The 13,994-nt window shown below is 47.2% G+C and overlaps 1 protein-coding gene across 4 annotated transcripts in view; it reads left to right on the forward strand.

The window, feature by feature from the left end:
* Nucleotides 1-6,324: 6,324 nt before the first annotated feature.
* Nucleotides 6,325-13,994, forward strand: part of ADGRE5 (adhesion G protein-coupled receptor E5) — a 36,078-nt gene continuing 28,408 nt past the window's right edge. Inside the window, exons 1-2 of one of the 4 annotated variants that reach the window (XM_078153952.1) lie at nucleotides 6,325-6,678; nucleotides 7,798-7,935. In XM_078153952.1, the coding sequence (XP_078010078.1) occupies nucleotides 6,651-6,678; nucleotides 7,798-7,935 (166 nt within the window). In that variant the 5' untranslated portion in view covers nucleotides 6,325-6,650. The remainder of the gene's footprint in view (nucleotides 6,679-7,797; nucleotides 7,936-13,994) is intronic. The other 3 variants (XM_020979924.2, XM_020979922.2, XM_020979923.2) reach the window with 3 other exon arrangements.

Genomic DNA, 13,994 nt, shown 5'->3' on the forward strand with positions numbered 1-13,994 from the left:
GGAAGGGACTATATTTTATAACCCCTATAGTTCACACATGGGTAAATTAAGGCTCAAAGAGAAGAGGACATCCTCGAGGTCACACAAGTGAGGAGCAGATCTGGGACTCCAAACCTCAGACTCCAAGGCTGCTTTACCAAGCTTCCTTCTCTTTCTTCCTGGCTTCGGACAAGCTGTCAGAACTCACAATAGTGGGTGGTGATTCCTGCTGGAGCCAGTGATGGTGTTGGCCTTCCCAGCGTGGCCCCTTCCTCTGCCATTGTCTGTACTTTGGGGGGTTGGAGGTGTTCCTGTTCCAGGCCTCATGTGATTCTCTGTCTTGTTCAGAATGCGTCCTGGCTTTCCTCAGCTCTGGGCAAGGGCATGGTGGCCCCACTGGACAGATCCACTCTCCTCCCCCTTCCAATCCATCAGAAGGGAGTACACAGTGAATTAATAATTACAATAGCCTTTATATAGTGATTTAAGGTTTACAAAGTGCTTTTACAGGTATTATCTCATTTTATCTTGACAACAACCCTGGGAGACAGGTGTTATTATTGTCCCTATTTTACAGATGATAAAACTGAGGCAGAGGTCAAATGACTTGCCCAAATGATCACATAGCTAGTAAAAGTTGAGATCAGATTTGAACTCAGGTCTTTCTGACTTTAGGTCCATTTTTCCATCCACAGCAAAGGACAGAAAGATATTTAGAAGTTTGTTCCTACCATTTTGACTCACCCAGGCAGGAATGTGCTGATAAATGTTTAATAAGGGCTCTTCAGAGAAAGAAAATATAGGTGTGACACATTGCTCCTCCACTGGGGCTGACAGAGGTCAAGTGACTTGACCAGGGTCATACAGCTAGAAAGTATTTAAGGCCAGATGTGAACTCAGATTTTCCTGATTCTAAGCCCTGCTCTCTGCTGACTGCTCCACCCAACTACTTAGCTCATTCTGAGCTCCCTTAGCTACTTAGCTCCTTTTTGTTACAAAGCCTGTTCTCCAGCCTCTGCCTCCAACTAGAACTTGGGTGCCTACCCCTGTGACCCTGTCCTCTGATTGGTGAGCCTTTGACTTATCTCACCAGGTCTTCAGCAACCACACAACTGCCTAACCATCTATCTATCTCTCCAGCCATGCCAACCACGGGACCCCATTTGAGGTTTTCTTTGCTACTAGAGTGGTTTGCCATTTCCTTCTCCAGCTCATTTGACAGATGAGGAAACTGAGGCAAACAGGGTTAAGTGACTTGCCTAGGGTCACACAACTAGTAAGTGAACTCAGGTGTCAACTCAGGTGTTCCTGTCTCCAGGCCAGGTGCTCAATCCACTGGGCCACCTAGCTGCCCTCATATCAACACTATTATGGGGCAGGTAGGTGGCAGGGCAGATAGAGCACAGGTCCTGAATTCAGGAGGAGCTGAGTTCAAATCTAGTCTCAGACACTTATTAGCTGTGTGACCCTGGGCAAGTCACTTAACCCCATTGCCTAGCCAAAACAAACAAAAATCACCTGCTATTATTCATGGAAACCATACCAATCGTTTGCTCATGCCTCCAATCACCATTGCCTCTGACTTGCCAGTCCAGAACACACCTCCCTGGTTACCACTCCTTTATGTCTATTGTCTTTCCCAATTAGAACATAAGCTGGTTGTGAGAAGACGTTGTCTGCTGGCTTGGAATTATATCCCCAGCCTACAGTTTAGTGCCTGGAATATAAGTACCTAATTATCTATTCATTCATTCACTCCTCCTTTTGGTATGACCCCTCCTCAGGCTCCTTTTTTGAACCCACCTCCTTCCCCCTTGGAGCGAGTGTTAGAGAAATGCAGAGGATAAATCTCTGAACTTGGAGCCCAGTAAGCCCAGCTTGGAAAGCTCTCCTCTACAGCTTTGGACCTACAGGACCATGGAAAGAAACAACCACTCTGAGCCTCCTTGTCTTAGTTTGTGAAAATAACCCTAACGTGAAAATAACCTTTGAGGTAGCTGCCTCCCAGGGTTGCCTCAAAGCTCCAGTGAGGCAATGGAGGACCCTAACACCATTGGTCTCCCTCCCTGCTTTGGCCCAGACCCTCTCTACAATGTCTCCCCTCATGTCCTTATCTGTGCTTATGGGTTCACTTATCTGTATACCAACTGACTGCTAGAAATGTCTATCTTGATGTCCTCTTGGTATCTGAAACTTTCTGTGTCCAGAATTGAGTTGATTATTTCCCTTATGAGATCTACTCCCCCTCCAAACTCCCCTCTTTCTGTTGAGAGGACCTATTTTGCTAGTCACTTCACTTTTTCTCACCCTTCACATCCAATCTGTGGTCAAATCTTGTTGATTCTGCCTCTATAACATCTCTTGAATCTGTCCCCTCTTCTCTATTCACATGATCACTACTCTATTTCAAGCCTTTATTGTCTTAACTATTGTCACAAACTTCTGATTGGTCTAATTGGAGAGTCAGTTCTGTCTCCAATCTCTCTTCTGCATAGTTGCCAAATGTATACTCCTAAAACACAGGTCACCCCTCCCCTGTTCAAAAATCCTTCAACAGCTCGCTAGAAGCTCGAGCTCCTAGAAAACAAGACCTTTTGACCTTCCATTCTCCCTACATACCTCTCATTACCCAAACTACCTTGCCAGACAGGTTTCACACACTCTATGTTCCATCAAACTGACTAAGTGACTATTTTTCCAAATACAGTATTCCATCTCCTGCCTGCAGATGTTTGCACAAGCCTGTCCCTTGTGCCTAGGAATGTGCTGTTTCCTGTTCTCTGCCTCTCAGGAGTCTACCTTTGGGGCTCAATTCAGTTACCACCTTTCCATGAAGTCTTCCTTGATCTCCCTACTCACTAGTCAGGCTCTCTCCATTACCAAAGGGAGAGAGTACTTAATCCGAGTATGCTTTGTATTCTCTGAGTAGACTATAAACTCCCTGAGGGAAGGGACTGTTCTGTTTTCATCCCCTTAAGCCAAGCATGGCACCTAGAACTTAATGGATGTTTATTTAATGCTTATTGAGAGTTGCCTCTCTAAGCAAGTACCTGAAATCCTCCTTTCTTGGTGTCCAAATCCCCTGCAGAATTGAAATTCCAGAGGTGGGGAAAGTAGAGTTTGGGGATTAAGGGCTGGGAGTGGAATACTTTAACCTAACCTCTTGGCTCCCTTGACTTAATACGAGGCAGGAGACCTGGGGACTTCTGATGGTCTTAGAGGGTAGCTCAGAGAAACTAAGTGACTTTCACATCATTGTAGAGGCTGGGATTCCCAGTTCTGATACAGAGCTCCTGTATCTCTCTGGGCCTGTTTCCTCATCTATAAAATGGAAATAATAATCCTCCACTTGTGTATGGAGCTGGGTTGTTGAATGTCCTCTGCAAACATTGAGGCCCTATAAAAAAGGAGAGCGATGATTTTGATTCTAGCCGGGGTTGAGTAGACCTTGACTTTGAGTCCCTGGGGCATTTCTGACCACTTTAGAAGCATGTAAAGCCTTTTCCCATTTCACCACAGCCCTGTGAGGTTGATAAGTAGGGCAGGTTCCTTCCATAGCCATTTCAGGTGAAGTGATTTGCCAGCTCACACAGCTGAGACTGGAATCCTCTTGGATTCCAGGGCTAAGTGTCTTCCTACTGCCTCATGCTGCTGTGTGTACCAATCCTGTCCTTGCCTTCCATTGGGAACAGAGAGCTGAGCATTGGTATTCCAGGCATCTTAAGAAGGGGGGGAAAAATTCAAACAAATGTTTGAGCCCCCTCGTCTCCTCGCTCCCTCCTCCCTCGCTTCTAGCTTGCCTGCTTCTCTTTCACTTTTCACTTTCCCAGGCTGCAAATGAAGGGGAGTGTGGTGCTTTGGCAGAAGTACTGGGTCTTGGGTCAGGAGAACTGGAATTTTAATCATGAGGAAGGTACTAGATTTGGGGCCCGGGAGATCTAGCTTCCAAGACCAATTCAGCTGCTTTGTACCTTTGAGACACTGGGCAAGTCACAACTCCTTTAGGTTTCACTTTTCTCATCTGTACAATGAGGAGTTTGAAATATATTATTTCTAAAGACCTTCTCTAGCTCTCAATCCCGTGGTCCTATGATAATTTCATGTCTCTAAATCTCCATCTCCTTGTGTCAGGAGGATAGAGAATAACACTGTCCCTGTTGTACTCTAGGCAGGAAGGAGTTAATGTCCAAAGGAAGCTTAGGGATCTCCTGAGTGAGGCTCCCAGGAGGTGCCCCTGTCCCTGACTTCTAAAGCCCTCTTCTTGGTATCTGGATTCCCTGAAGATGTGGAATTCCTGGAGTAAGGGAGCAGATCTTGAGGGATGAGGGCTGGGTAGGGGAAATATTTCAGCCTGGCCCTTTTGCTTCCAATTCTAGCTCCCTCCCACCCAGCTGCCCTCAGCTCCACAGATCTACTGCACCCATAAATCACACACATCAGACTGGCTCCTACGCATATCAAGATCTCATAGAATTTAGAGCCATAAGGGGGCTGTAGAACTCAAGTTTAACTCTTCCTTGCATTTTACAGATGAAGAAATTAAGATATACAATGATCAGGGAATGGCTAAACAAATTGTGACGCATGAATATCGTGGACTGTCACTGTTCCATAAGAAAATATGATGACAAAGAACTGCAGAGAAGCACAGGAAGATCTGAACTGATGCAAAGTGAAGTAAGTAGAACCAGGAAAACAATTATACACAATGACTACACTAATGTTAATGGAAACGATAACCACAAAAATGGCATTGAACATTGTAATTATGACCAAGCTTGTGTTTGAAGAAGATAGCTATGTGTGGTGGATAGAGTGGATATGGAATCAAAAAGATCAGAGTTTGGGTGCTGCCTCAAGGTACTTTGTGACTCTGGGCAAGTCACTTAACCTCTCTTAACCTCAATTTACCCACTTGCAAAATTGGGATAGTAATAGCACCTTCCTTGCAGGGTTATTTACAGGATCAAATCAGATAATGTATATAAAGTTCTACTCAAATGATAGCAATGAGGAGGAGGAGGAGGAGGAGGAGGAGGATGAAGTGAGTAAATGTACCTCCTTCCCTTTTTTGCAGGGGGGATGGGTGGAAATACGAGTATAAAACATGGGTGTATTTGCGTATACTGTCAGACAGTCTATGTGTTGATTAATTTTGCTCAATTGTCTTTCTTCTACTTTTTAAAAATCCTTTGTTTCAAGAGACAGTTCACTGAGTAGGAGAAAATTGGAGGGACATATTGGAAATGTGGTTAGGTAAAAACAAAAGATGTCAATAAAAATTAAAAAGAAATAGAAGCACAGAGAGGTTAGATGACCTCATAGAAGGTACCACAGAGGTCATCCAGTCCAACCCTGATATTTTACAGAGCAGGAAACCTTGCCCAAAAGACCAAGTGACTTGCTCAAGGTCACACGATTAGTGTCAGAATCACATTTTGTACCCAGATTTTCTGACTCCAAATCCCAGTGTTCTTTCATCTTTCCTTTTTCATTATGAATTTAACAAATCCCAACTAATACAAATATTTCAATACCCAAAAGAAAACAGAAAGGAGGATCACCCATGAGCTTGGGAACTTCTGAGAATTTGGTTTTTAAAGGTTTTTATTCACTTCAACAGGCATCTAGGTGGCATTGTGGATAGAGCACCAGGCTGGGAATCAGGAAGATCTGAGTTCGAATCCAGCCTCAGACACTAGCTGTGTGACCCTGGGCCAGTCACTTAACCCTGTTTGCCTCAGTTTCCTCAACTGTCAAATGGGCTGGAGAAGGAAATGGCAAACCACTCCAGTATCTTTGCCAAGAAAACCCCAAATGGGGTCATGAAGAGTCGGACACGACTGAAAAAAATGACTCAAGGATAACAAACAATTCACTTCAACAAAGTAGCAGCAAAATTGCCCTGTTAGCTTGTAGCCCCTTTGAAATCTTTTGTTTCCTTCCTTATGTTTTTTCAGTATTTTGTTGCTACTCCTTTAAAAAACGGGTTTTATTTTTTGTATCTCCATCACTAACCACTAATTCGCTGTCCCTGCCCCACGGAGCCTTTTCTTGGAACAAATTTAGCTAAGCACAATAAATCAAGGCATTGGCCAAGTCTGAAAATGTATGTCTCATTCGGTGCCCAGTACTCTACTCCACACCATTGTGGATCATTAATCTCATACATATCAACATACACAAACTCTTTTGTCCTCTCTCCTCCTCCTCTTCCTCCTCCTCCTCCTTTCTCTCTCTCTCTCTCTCTCTCTCTCTCTCTCTCTCTCTCTCTCTCTCTCACACACACACACACACACACACACACACAATCACTATAAATACTTCTTCCTGGATCTGAGAAACCCTTTCTTTGACCCTCTTCTAACATCCTTCTTCTCTTTCTGGTTTAAATATTAATAGAGGAGACTGGAGCTGTGATTTCATTGGAACAGGGGATTCCCTTGTGAGGAAACTTCCTGTACCAATATTTTCTTTTGAAAAGAGTTGTCTGGAGTACAAGAGATTGGATGACTTGGCCAGTCCCAGAGTCAGTAGGTTTCTGGACCTGACTCTGTATCGCCCTGGCTTCAGGGTCAGCTCTCCAACTACCATCCACATTGCCTCTGACATAGATTGTCAGAGGTTTGCTCTACAACCGACATCTACATATGGACATTCACTAATGATTCATGAGGAAGTATCAGCAAACACACAAAGGTACGAACTCCCTGGAAGCAGCTGGGTGTCTCTCCATGTGTTTAATTGTTGGAGGAAAACACAAGTCTTAAATGTATATGTCATCTCTATCCTTGCTTGTGTGTTTTCATGGGCATTCTTCCATGGGTGGGGCCTGTGCTTGTCTCTGTTTGGGAGGACATGTCCTGTGTTTATCTGTCTGTCTGTGGCAGTGTCCTGTTTATACGTCTGTGCTGTCCAGTGTCTGGGTTTGTGGCATTTTGTGTCTTTGTGTTGCATGTGCTGCTGCTGCTGTGTGTGTGTACTCCTGTGTTGTGAATGTGTGTGTCCTATTTCTCTCTCTGCTTGGGACTGTGCCCTATTCATTTTGTCTTTGTAGGTGATACCCAACTCACAAGTCTTTGTTTGTTGTGGGTCCCCTTGTGGGTTGTATGAAGGCTTTACTGGATGTGTGTGTGTGTGTATGTGTGTGTGTGCGCGCGCGCGTGCGCACAGTCTCAGGTGCCTCTGGGATTTGAATGTGTTTTCCCTGGGTGTGCTAGCCACTTGTAAGTATAGGCAATCTCCTGGGTCTGTGACTGTGTGTATCCCTGGGTGTGTGTGATCCCTCGAATCTTTGTACTGTGTGGGCTGCCCTGTGTGCTGGATGTCCTGTGTTTGTCTCTCTGTCTGCATATGATTGTGTTGTGTGTCCCTTGGGCATGCTGTCCAGTGTGAATAAATCTGTATGTCCTTCAACATTTCTGTTATGACTATGTGTGTGCTTTCCTGTGTGTTGTCCCTGTGGTGTGTGTGTGTGTATGTGTGTGTGTGCTGTCCAGCATTCATCTACATGTCCCTGTGTGGGCCCTTCGATGCCTCGTGTGTGTGCATGTGTGTGCATGCATGTGTAGGTATGTGCCTGTGTGCACTTGTGTGTGTGCTATGTGGTGCCATGTGCTGTTTCTGTCAGTTTATGAGGGCATACTCCTGGGCTGGGCTGGGCTGGGTGAGTAGCTGGGTTTCTGGGAGTTTCATTCCCTCCTGAGGCTGGCCTCATTGGACAAGGCCAGAGGAAGGCCCTGCCTAGCAGCCGCCCCCAAATAAAGGCTCAGCCAGCGAAAGCCCTGCCCCTCATATCGCTCACTCCCACTCTTCCAGTTGCTGCTGCTGCTGCCGCCGCCGCCACCGAGAACATCCAGGTCCAGCCTCTGGGAGCTAGCAAGAGACCACTCCTGCCCCTTCCCCTCCCAGGCGGTGGCCCAGTCATGCCAGCCCTGCCCCGAGGCCTCTTTCTGGGTGAGACTTCAGCTCCTGGCTGTCCTTGGGTCCCACCAGGAAGGGAGGTGGGGGGCTGATAGTCCAAGGCACATGGGGAGGCTGGAGCTTCTGGGTGGGGTTCCCCCTTTTCTGTCGTCTGGCCCATGGCTACAGCCTTTTGCCTTCTGACCCCCAAGTCCTCCACCATCTGTACTGTCCTCTAGCCTCCATTTCCCCCCCCCATCTGTCACTCCAGCTTCCATCCCTGTCTGCCACCTTATCTCTCGCCTCTATCTGCCCCCCCCGCACCACTCTATCCCCTCCTCCCTGTGTGCCACCTTTTGTTCTCCTCCTCTATCCTGTCCTTCCCCCCTTTTGCCTCCCTCTGTCCTCCAACCTCCATCTCTCCATCTGTCACCCTCTGTCCTTTAACCTCTATTCCCCTATCTTCCAGCCTCGGCCCCTTATCCTCCAACTAGCACCTGGCCTCTTGCCTTTGGCCTCTGCCCTGCCAAGCCCTGTAACACTGAATGCAAAGAGCACCTGCCAGCAGTCAGTTCAGAGGAGGAAATCATGAGGAGCAGGTGCTAGCTGGGCCACACCCTACGGTAGGACCAGCCAGTGAGGTTCTTTTGGCCAGGCTGATGAGGAATGGTGTAGATACTGCAGTGCCCACGACCCCTATCATGGAGATCACCTCTGGTTTCTTACCCTCTCACGCTGGGGATTGCTGACATTCACGGGGAGGGAGGAGGAGGATACCCATGGAAATCCCCAAACCCAGGAGTTATTCTACTTGGCTTTTCCCCAAGGTGCCCCTGGGATGGGGGGAGGGATTGGAGCTGAACAGGTACGAAGAAGTTTATGGGTCAAATTGTGATTTCCCCAGTTTAGTTCAAGCGCCCCTGACCCAAACAGCCCTGTGGCTGGAGTGCATGATGCAAGCAAAAGAGTAATGGATTTGTGCTTAGAGGTCCTCGATTCAAATCCTAACTTGTTACATACTAGTCAGATGGCCTTAGGAAAGTTCTTTCCCCTTTCAGGCCTCCGTTTCTTCCTCTGTAAAATGAGGGAACGCTGTGCCTAGAGGACCTCTTTATGACCTTTCCAGCTCTAAATCCCATCAGTGGTCAGCCCCCATCCATGGAGCTAATGTGACAGAGGGAAAAGAGCCCTTGACAAAGTGAGAGGAAACTGCTCTCAACTGCTGGCTCTTCTGTGTCACCATCTCACTGAGCTTCAAGTTCCTCATGTGCAAGATGGGTACAAAAATGACAGTCCTGCCTACTCTTGCGTTAAGGAAAGTGCTTTGTCAAACACCCTAGAAACCAGAGAGTGTAGACTGTTATGTGTGCAGCCCTGGGCTTCCCAAGTCATTGGCCTTCACCACATTGTGGCTTCTTGACTTCCCCCTTCCTTCTATCTCCTGAGCCCCACCCCATAAGAACCATGATGTGGGTCATCTCTGGTTCCCTAGGAACAGAGAAAACAAAGTGAGTGAAAGAACAGTAGTTTTTGGTGCAGACTGAGGCGGCTCCAACCACGGAGACCCACCTTCTCTTCTTCTCCATAGCCCTCCCCTCCCCCCCCACCACCTGTGGCACTTAGGTTCTGTTCTCGGCTTTGTGGGCTAGATGAAAACCAGTCCAGGAATTCAAGTCAGAGGCTCCAGGTTCAAATCTCTCTCTGGGTCTCAGTTTTTCAGTTTTCATTTGGAGGACCATGTGACCCCTAGTGACTCTTCTACCTCACACATTCTATGAGGTAAATAGGTAGTTCAGTGGATACAGCACTAAGTCCAGACTCAGGAGAAGACCTGAATTCAAATCCAGAATAAGATGCTTAACTAGCTGTGTGACCCTGAGTAAGTCACTTAATCTCTATTTGCCTCCATTTCTCCATCTATAAAATGGGATAATAATACCACCTACCTTCCAAGGTTGTTGTTGTGAGAATCAAATGAAATATTTGTAAAGCAATTTGTAAACCTCAAAGTTCTTCAGAAATACTGACTATTGTTATTATTGTGATCTCTCTGGGACCAGGGCCAGGAGGGAGAGTCAATGTGGTTGGCACATGTCACTGGAAGCTCAGAACTCTTTCTCCTTTAGATTGATAGACTGCTGGAGTTGGAAGGGACCATCCAACCCTCATATTTTACAAATGGGCAAAGTGTTTTATATGCATTGTTCATTTTATCCCTTAATAGCCAAGTGAAGTAAACAGAACAGGGAGTATTGTCCCCATTTTGCAGAGATGGAAACTGAAACCCAGAGTGGATAAATGATTTGCTGCTGGCACTAGGTAGAATACTTTCCTTCATCCCTCCCTACTCTTTCTTTCTTTCCTTTTTTCTTCCTTCCTCTCTCTCTCTCTGTCTCTCTGTCTCTCTCTCTCTGTCTCTCTGTTTCTGTCTCTCTCTCTCTGTCTCTCTCTCTCTCTGTCTCTCTCTCTCTGTCTCTGTCTCTGTCTCTCTCTCTCTCTCTCTCTCTCTCTCTCTCTCTCTCTCTCTCTCTCTCTCTCTGTCTCTTTCTCTCTCTCTGTCTGTCTCTTTCTCTTTCTCTCTGTCTCATCTCTGTCTTGCCCAGGTTACACAAGTACAGTGGCCCCTCACAGCCCAATCTCGCTACCAAATGGCACAGCTGCTTTAATTGTTCCATTTTCTGGCCTGGGGAAGTTCGCTCTCCTTGGGCAGCCTGGGGACCTGACGTATTTGTGCCAGACTTAGTGTGGACGCCTGATCAGCTTTAGCCCCACTATGGCTCAGAACTTCTGAAACCAAGTGACCAACTAGCCTTAACCTCCCTCAGCAGCAGGAATTACAGGTAGGGAGAAGAGATGACTTTTGCAATCCCTTACCAACTCAGAACTTCTGTGATGCTGGAATCAGAATCAGGTCACACAGGTAGAGAGGAACAGAGACTTGGGTCTAGAACTCAGATCTCCAAACTGCTAGTATAATACTGTCTCCATCACACAACGCTGCTTCCCTCTTAGAAGATGTGAATTTGTAAAGTACTCTAAGATCCTCAGAAGAAAGATGAGAGAGAAAGACAGAAAGACAGAGATAGAGTGAGACAGAGAGACAGAGGCAGAGAGAGAAAGACAGACAGAGAGACAGAAACAGAGAGCATGTGAAGTGACATTTTCCCCAATGATGACTGAGGCCCATACATGGTGCCCTGGCCCTGGAGGTGGAGGTGGCGATGGGGGCAGAGCAATCGATGGGGCTTTAATAGGCCCAAGAGGCCGCTCCAGCCCCAGACAGCCAGACATGGGGGTGGGGGAGAGAAGCAGTAGGTTTTCCCGCCTGCTGGGAGGAAAAGTATACCAGATGCCATGGGTGGAAACACTGGGAGCCAGGGATCGGCTCCTGTCCTGGCTTCTGTTTGTGGAGTTTCCAACTCCTTTTCCAGATGGAGAGTGGAGGGTCATTCAGAGCTGATGTGGGGGTTGAGGACATAGAATCTGGGGCATACCAGCTTCTATCCTTCCTTTCCCATCCACCCCCAAAATGACCTCTGCCAGCATCACCACTCCTCCCTCCTTCCCCCAAGGTCTTGGCCCTGCCTCCTCCTTTACCCTCCCCACCAGACAGAGAAAGGGAAAGGCCCAGGTTGGGGCCTCCACCAGATGTGCTGGAACTGCCAAGGCTGGGGGTGGGGGCAGTGGACAACAGAAGGAGGGCTGGGTGATTTCCACCATTTGGCCATCCCCAGGAGCCAGACTAGGGAGAGGGAGCCCCAGGGCTGGTCAGCACTGTATTGTAGGGGATGTATGTGCATAGTGGTAGTGTTGGGGGGTGGAAGGTAAGGACCCAGGAGCCCAGCTTCATCCCAAGTCCTTCTCCCCACCTCCTCAGCTTTAGACAGATGCCTAGGAGACAGGGTCAGCCTTACCAAGAAAGCCTAGTGGTCCTAGAATAACTTTAGAGCTGGAAGGGCCCATAGAGATCATTGAAGCCAATGCTCTCACCTTACAAAGGAGAAAACTGAGGCCCAGAAAAGGGAACTGACTTGCCCAAGGTCACACAACCAGGAAGTAGCAGAGCTGACATTTGAACCCAGGTTCTCCAACTTTAAAGCCAGTGCTTTTCCCCTGATGTCACCCTGCCCTAGGTCTCCCTCTGCCTACCACCCACCCTGGAGGCTTCCAGCTCTGCTGCAGCCCTCCTGGCTCTGAAGCTCTGGCTCCAGAATTCCCCTTCGAGCCTGAAACCCATCAGGGGCTCAAGCTGAGAGTGTCCCAGGGTGACTCAGCCATTCCATTCTGTCCAGGAAATGACTCAGTGCCTGCCCTCCCCTCTGCCATATCACCATGACCCCCTCCCACTGATCCAGTCCCTCAGGCTGTCCCTTTCTCTCCTTCTGCCTGCCTGACAGTCGGGGGCCCTCTCCACACTATAGATTCATTCTGCACTTCAGATCAGCCCTCCCTTGGCAGACTTACAGAATCTCAGAGCTCCAAGAGACCTCAGCGGGGCCCTGGATTAACCAAGTCTGGATGAGAATCCACAACTAGGGTGCATCCAACCCCTTGCTTAAAAACTGTCCCCAATGGCAGGGAGCCCACAATCCTTGGAGGAATTCCATTCAACTTTCAGATGGGATATTCTCCCTAGAACAGAATATTTCATCTGTCTATCTACCCCAACCTCCCTCTGTCCACCCCATCCACATACCCCATCCTCCTCTTCAGATTCCAGCCTAAGGATTTAGATATTAATGAAACTCAGGAAAAAGATAACAGGAGACTCAAGAGCTATGAAAGTCCACTGTCTGGTCCAAATCCCCCATTTTACAGATGAGGAAACTGAGGCAAACAGGGTTAAGTGACTCATCCAGGGTCACACAGCTAGTAAATATCTGAGCCAGATTTGAACATAGGTCCTCTTGACTCCAGGCCTCTGTCTAGCTAGGTGGTTCCACCTAGCTGCCTCAATACAGGTACACAGGCAGGAACTGGCAAAGTCAAGATTCAAACCCAAGATTCAAAGTCCTTAAGACTCTAGGGATCTTTCACCTGTACTGTTCTACTTCTAAGAGACATATTCTGGGATAGGAGGTAGAAGATTCCTGGGGCAAAGAGACAACCCCCCCCTGCCCCCTGGCCTAGAAATAAAGATAGAAACAGGGCCTCAATCAACTCAATCAAGTCAAAATCATCTCCTTAATTCAAACAACGTGGGATCCAGGTCTTCTGACTCATGAGTGAGCAGCCAGACAGAAGAATGGGTCCCACTTGGACCTGAGCTCACATCACTTCCCATCACCTACTCCCCTCCTCCTGGTAGCCAGTTCAATACCACCTGGCCCCTTCTTCCCAGCAGACAGTACTTTCCTTGGGGAAAGAAAGAAAGAAAGAAAGAAAGAAAGAAAGAAAGAAAGAAAGAAAGAAAGAAAGAAAGAAAGAAAGAAAGAAAGAAAGAAAGAAAGAAAGAAAGAAAGAAAGAAAGAAAAAAGAAAGAAAGAAAGAAAGAAAGAAAGGAGAGAGAGAGAAAAGAGAGAGAGAAAAGAGAGAGAGAGAAAAGAGAGAGAGAAAAGAGAGAGAGAGAGAGAAAGAGAATGAAAGAAAGAGAGAGAGAATGAAGGAAAGAGAGAATGAAAGAAAGAGAGAGAGAATGAAGGAAAGAGAGAATGAAAGAAAGAGAGAATGAAGGAAAGAGAATGAGAGAAAGAGAGAGAGAATGAAGGAAAGAGAATGAGAGAAAGAGAGAGAGAATGAAAGAAAGAGAAGGAAGGAAGGAAGGAGGGAGGAAGGAAGGAAGGAAAGAAGGAAGGAAGGAAGGAAGGAAGGAAGGAAGGAAGGAAGGAAGGAAGGAAGGAAGGAAGGAAGGAAGGAAGGAAGGAAACTGGATCTGGAGCTGGAAAAACTTTGTTGAAATCTTGGCTCTGTGGCTTTCCACCAGTGTAACCTCAAACAAGTCACTTCCCCTCTATGGCCTCAGTTTCCTGATTTCTAAAGTGAGGAGGTTGGAACAGATGACTTTGGAGATCTTTTCCAGCTCAGGATCCAGAACACTGTGGAGCAGTGGTGTTGACAAGAACTCTGAGCTTCACCAGATTGTAGGAATTAGAGATGGGAAGGCTCTTAGAGGT

Source organism: Phascolarctos cinereus, unplaced genomic scaffold (assembly GCF_003287225.1).
Source record: "Phascolarctos cinereus isolate Bilbo 61053 unplaced genomic scaffold, phaCin_HiC Scaffold_4;HRSCAF=312, whole genome shotgun sequence".
Taxonomy (NCBI): domain Eukaryota; kingdom Metazoa; phylum Chordata; class Mammalia; order Diprotodontia; family Phascolarctidae; genus Phascolarctos; species Phascolarctos cinereus.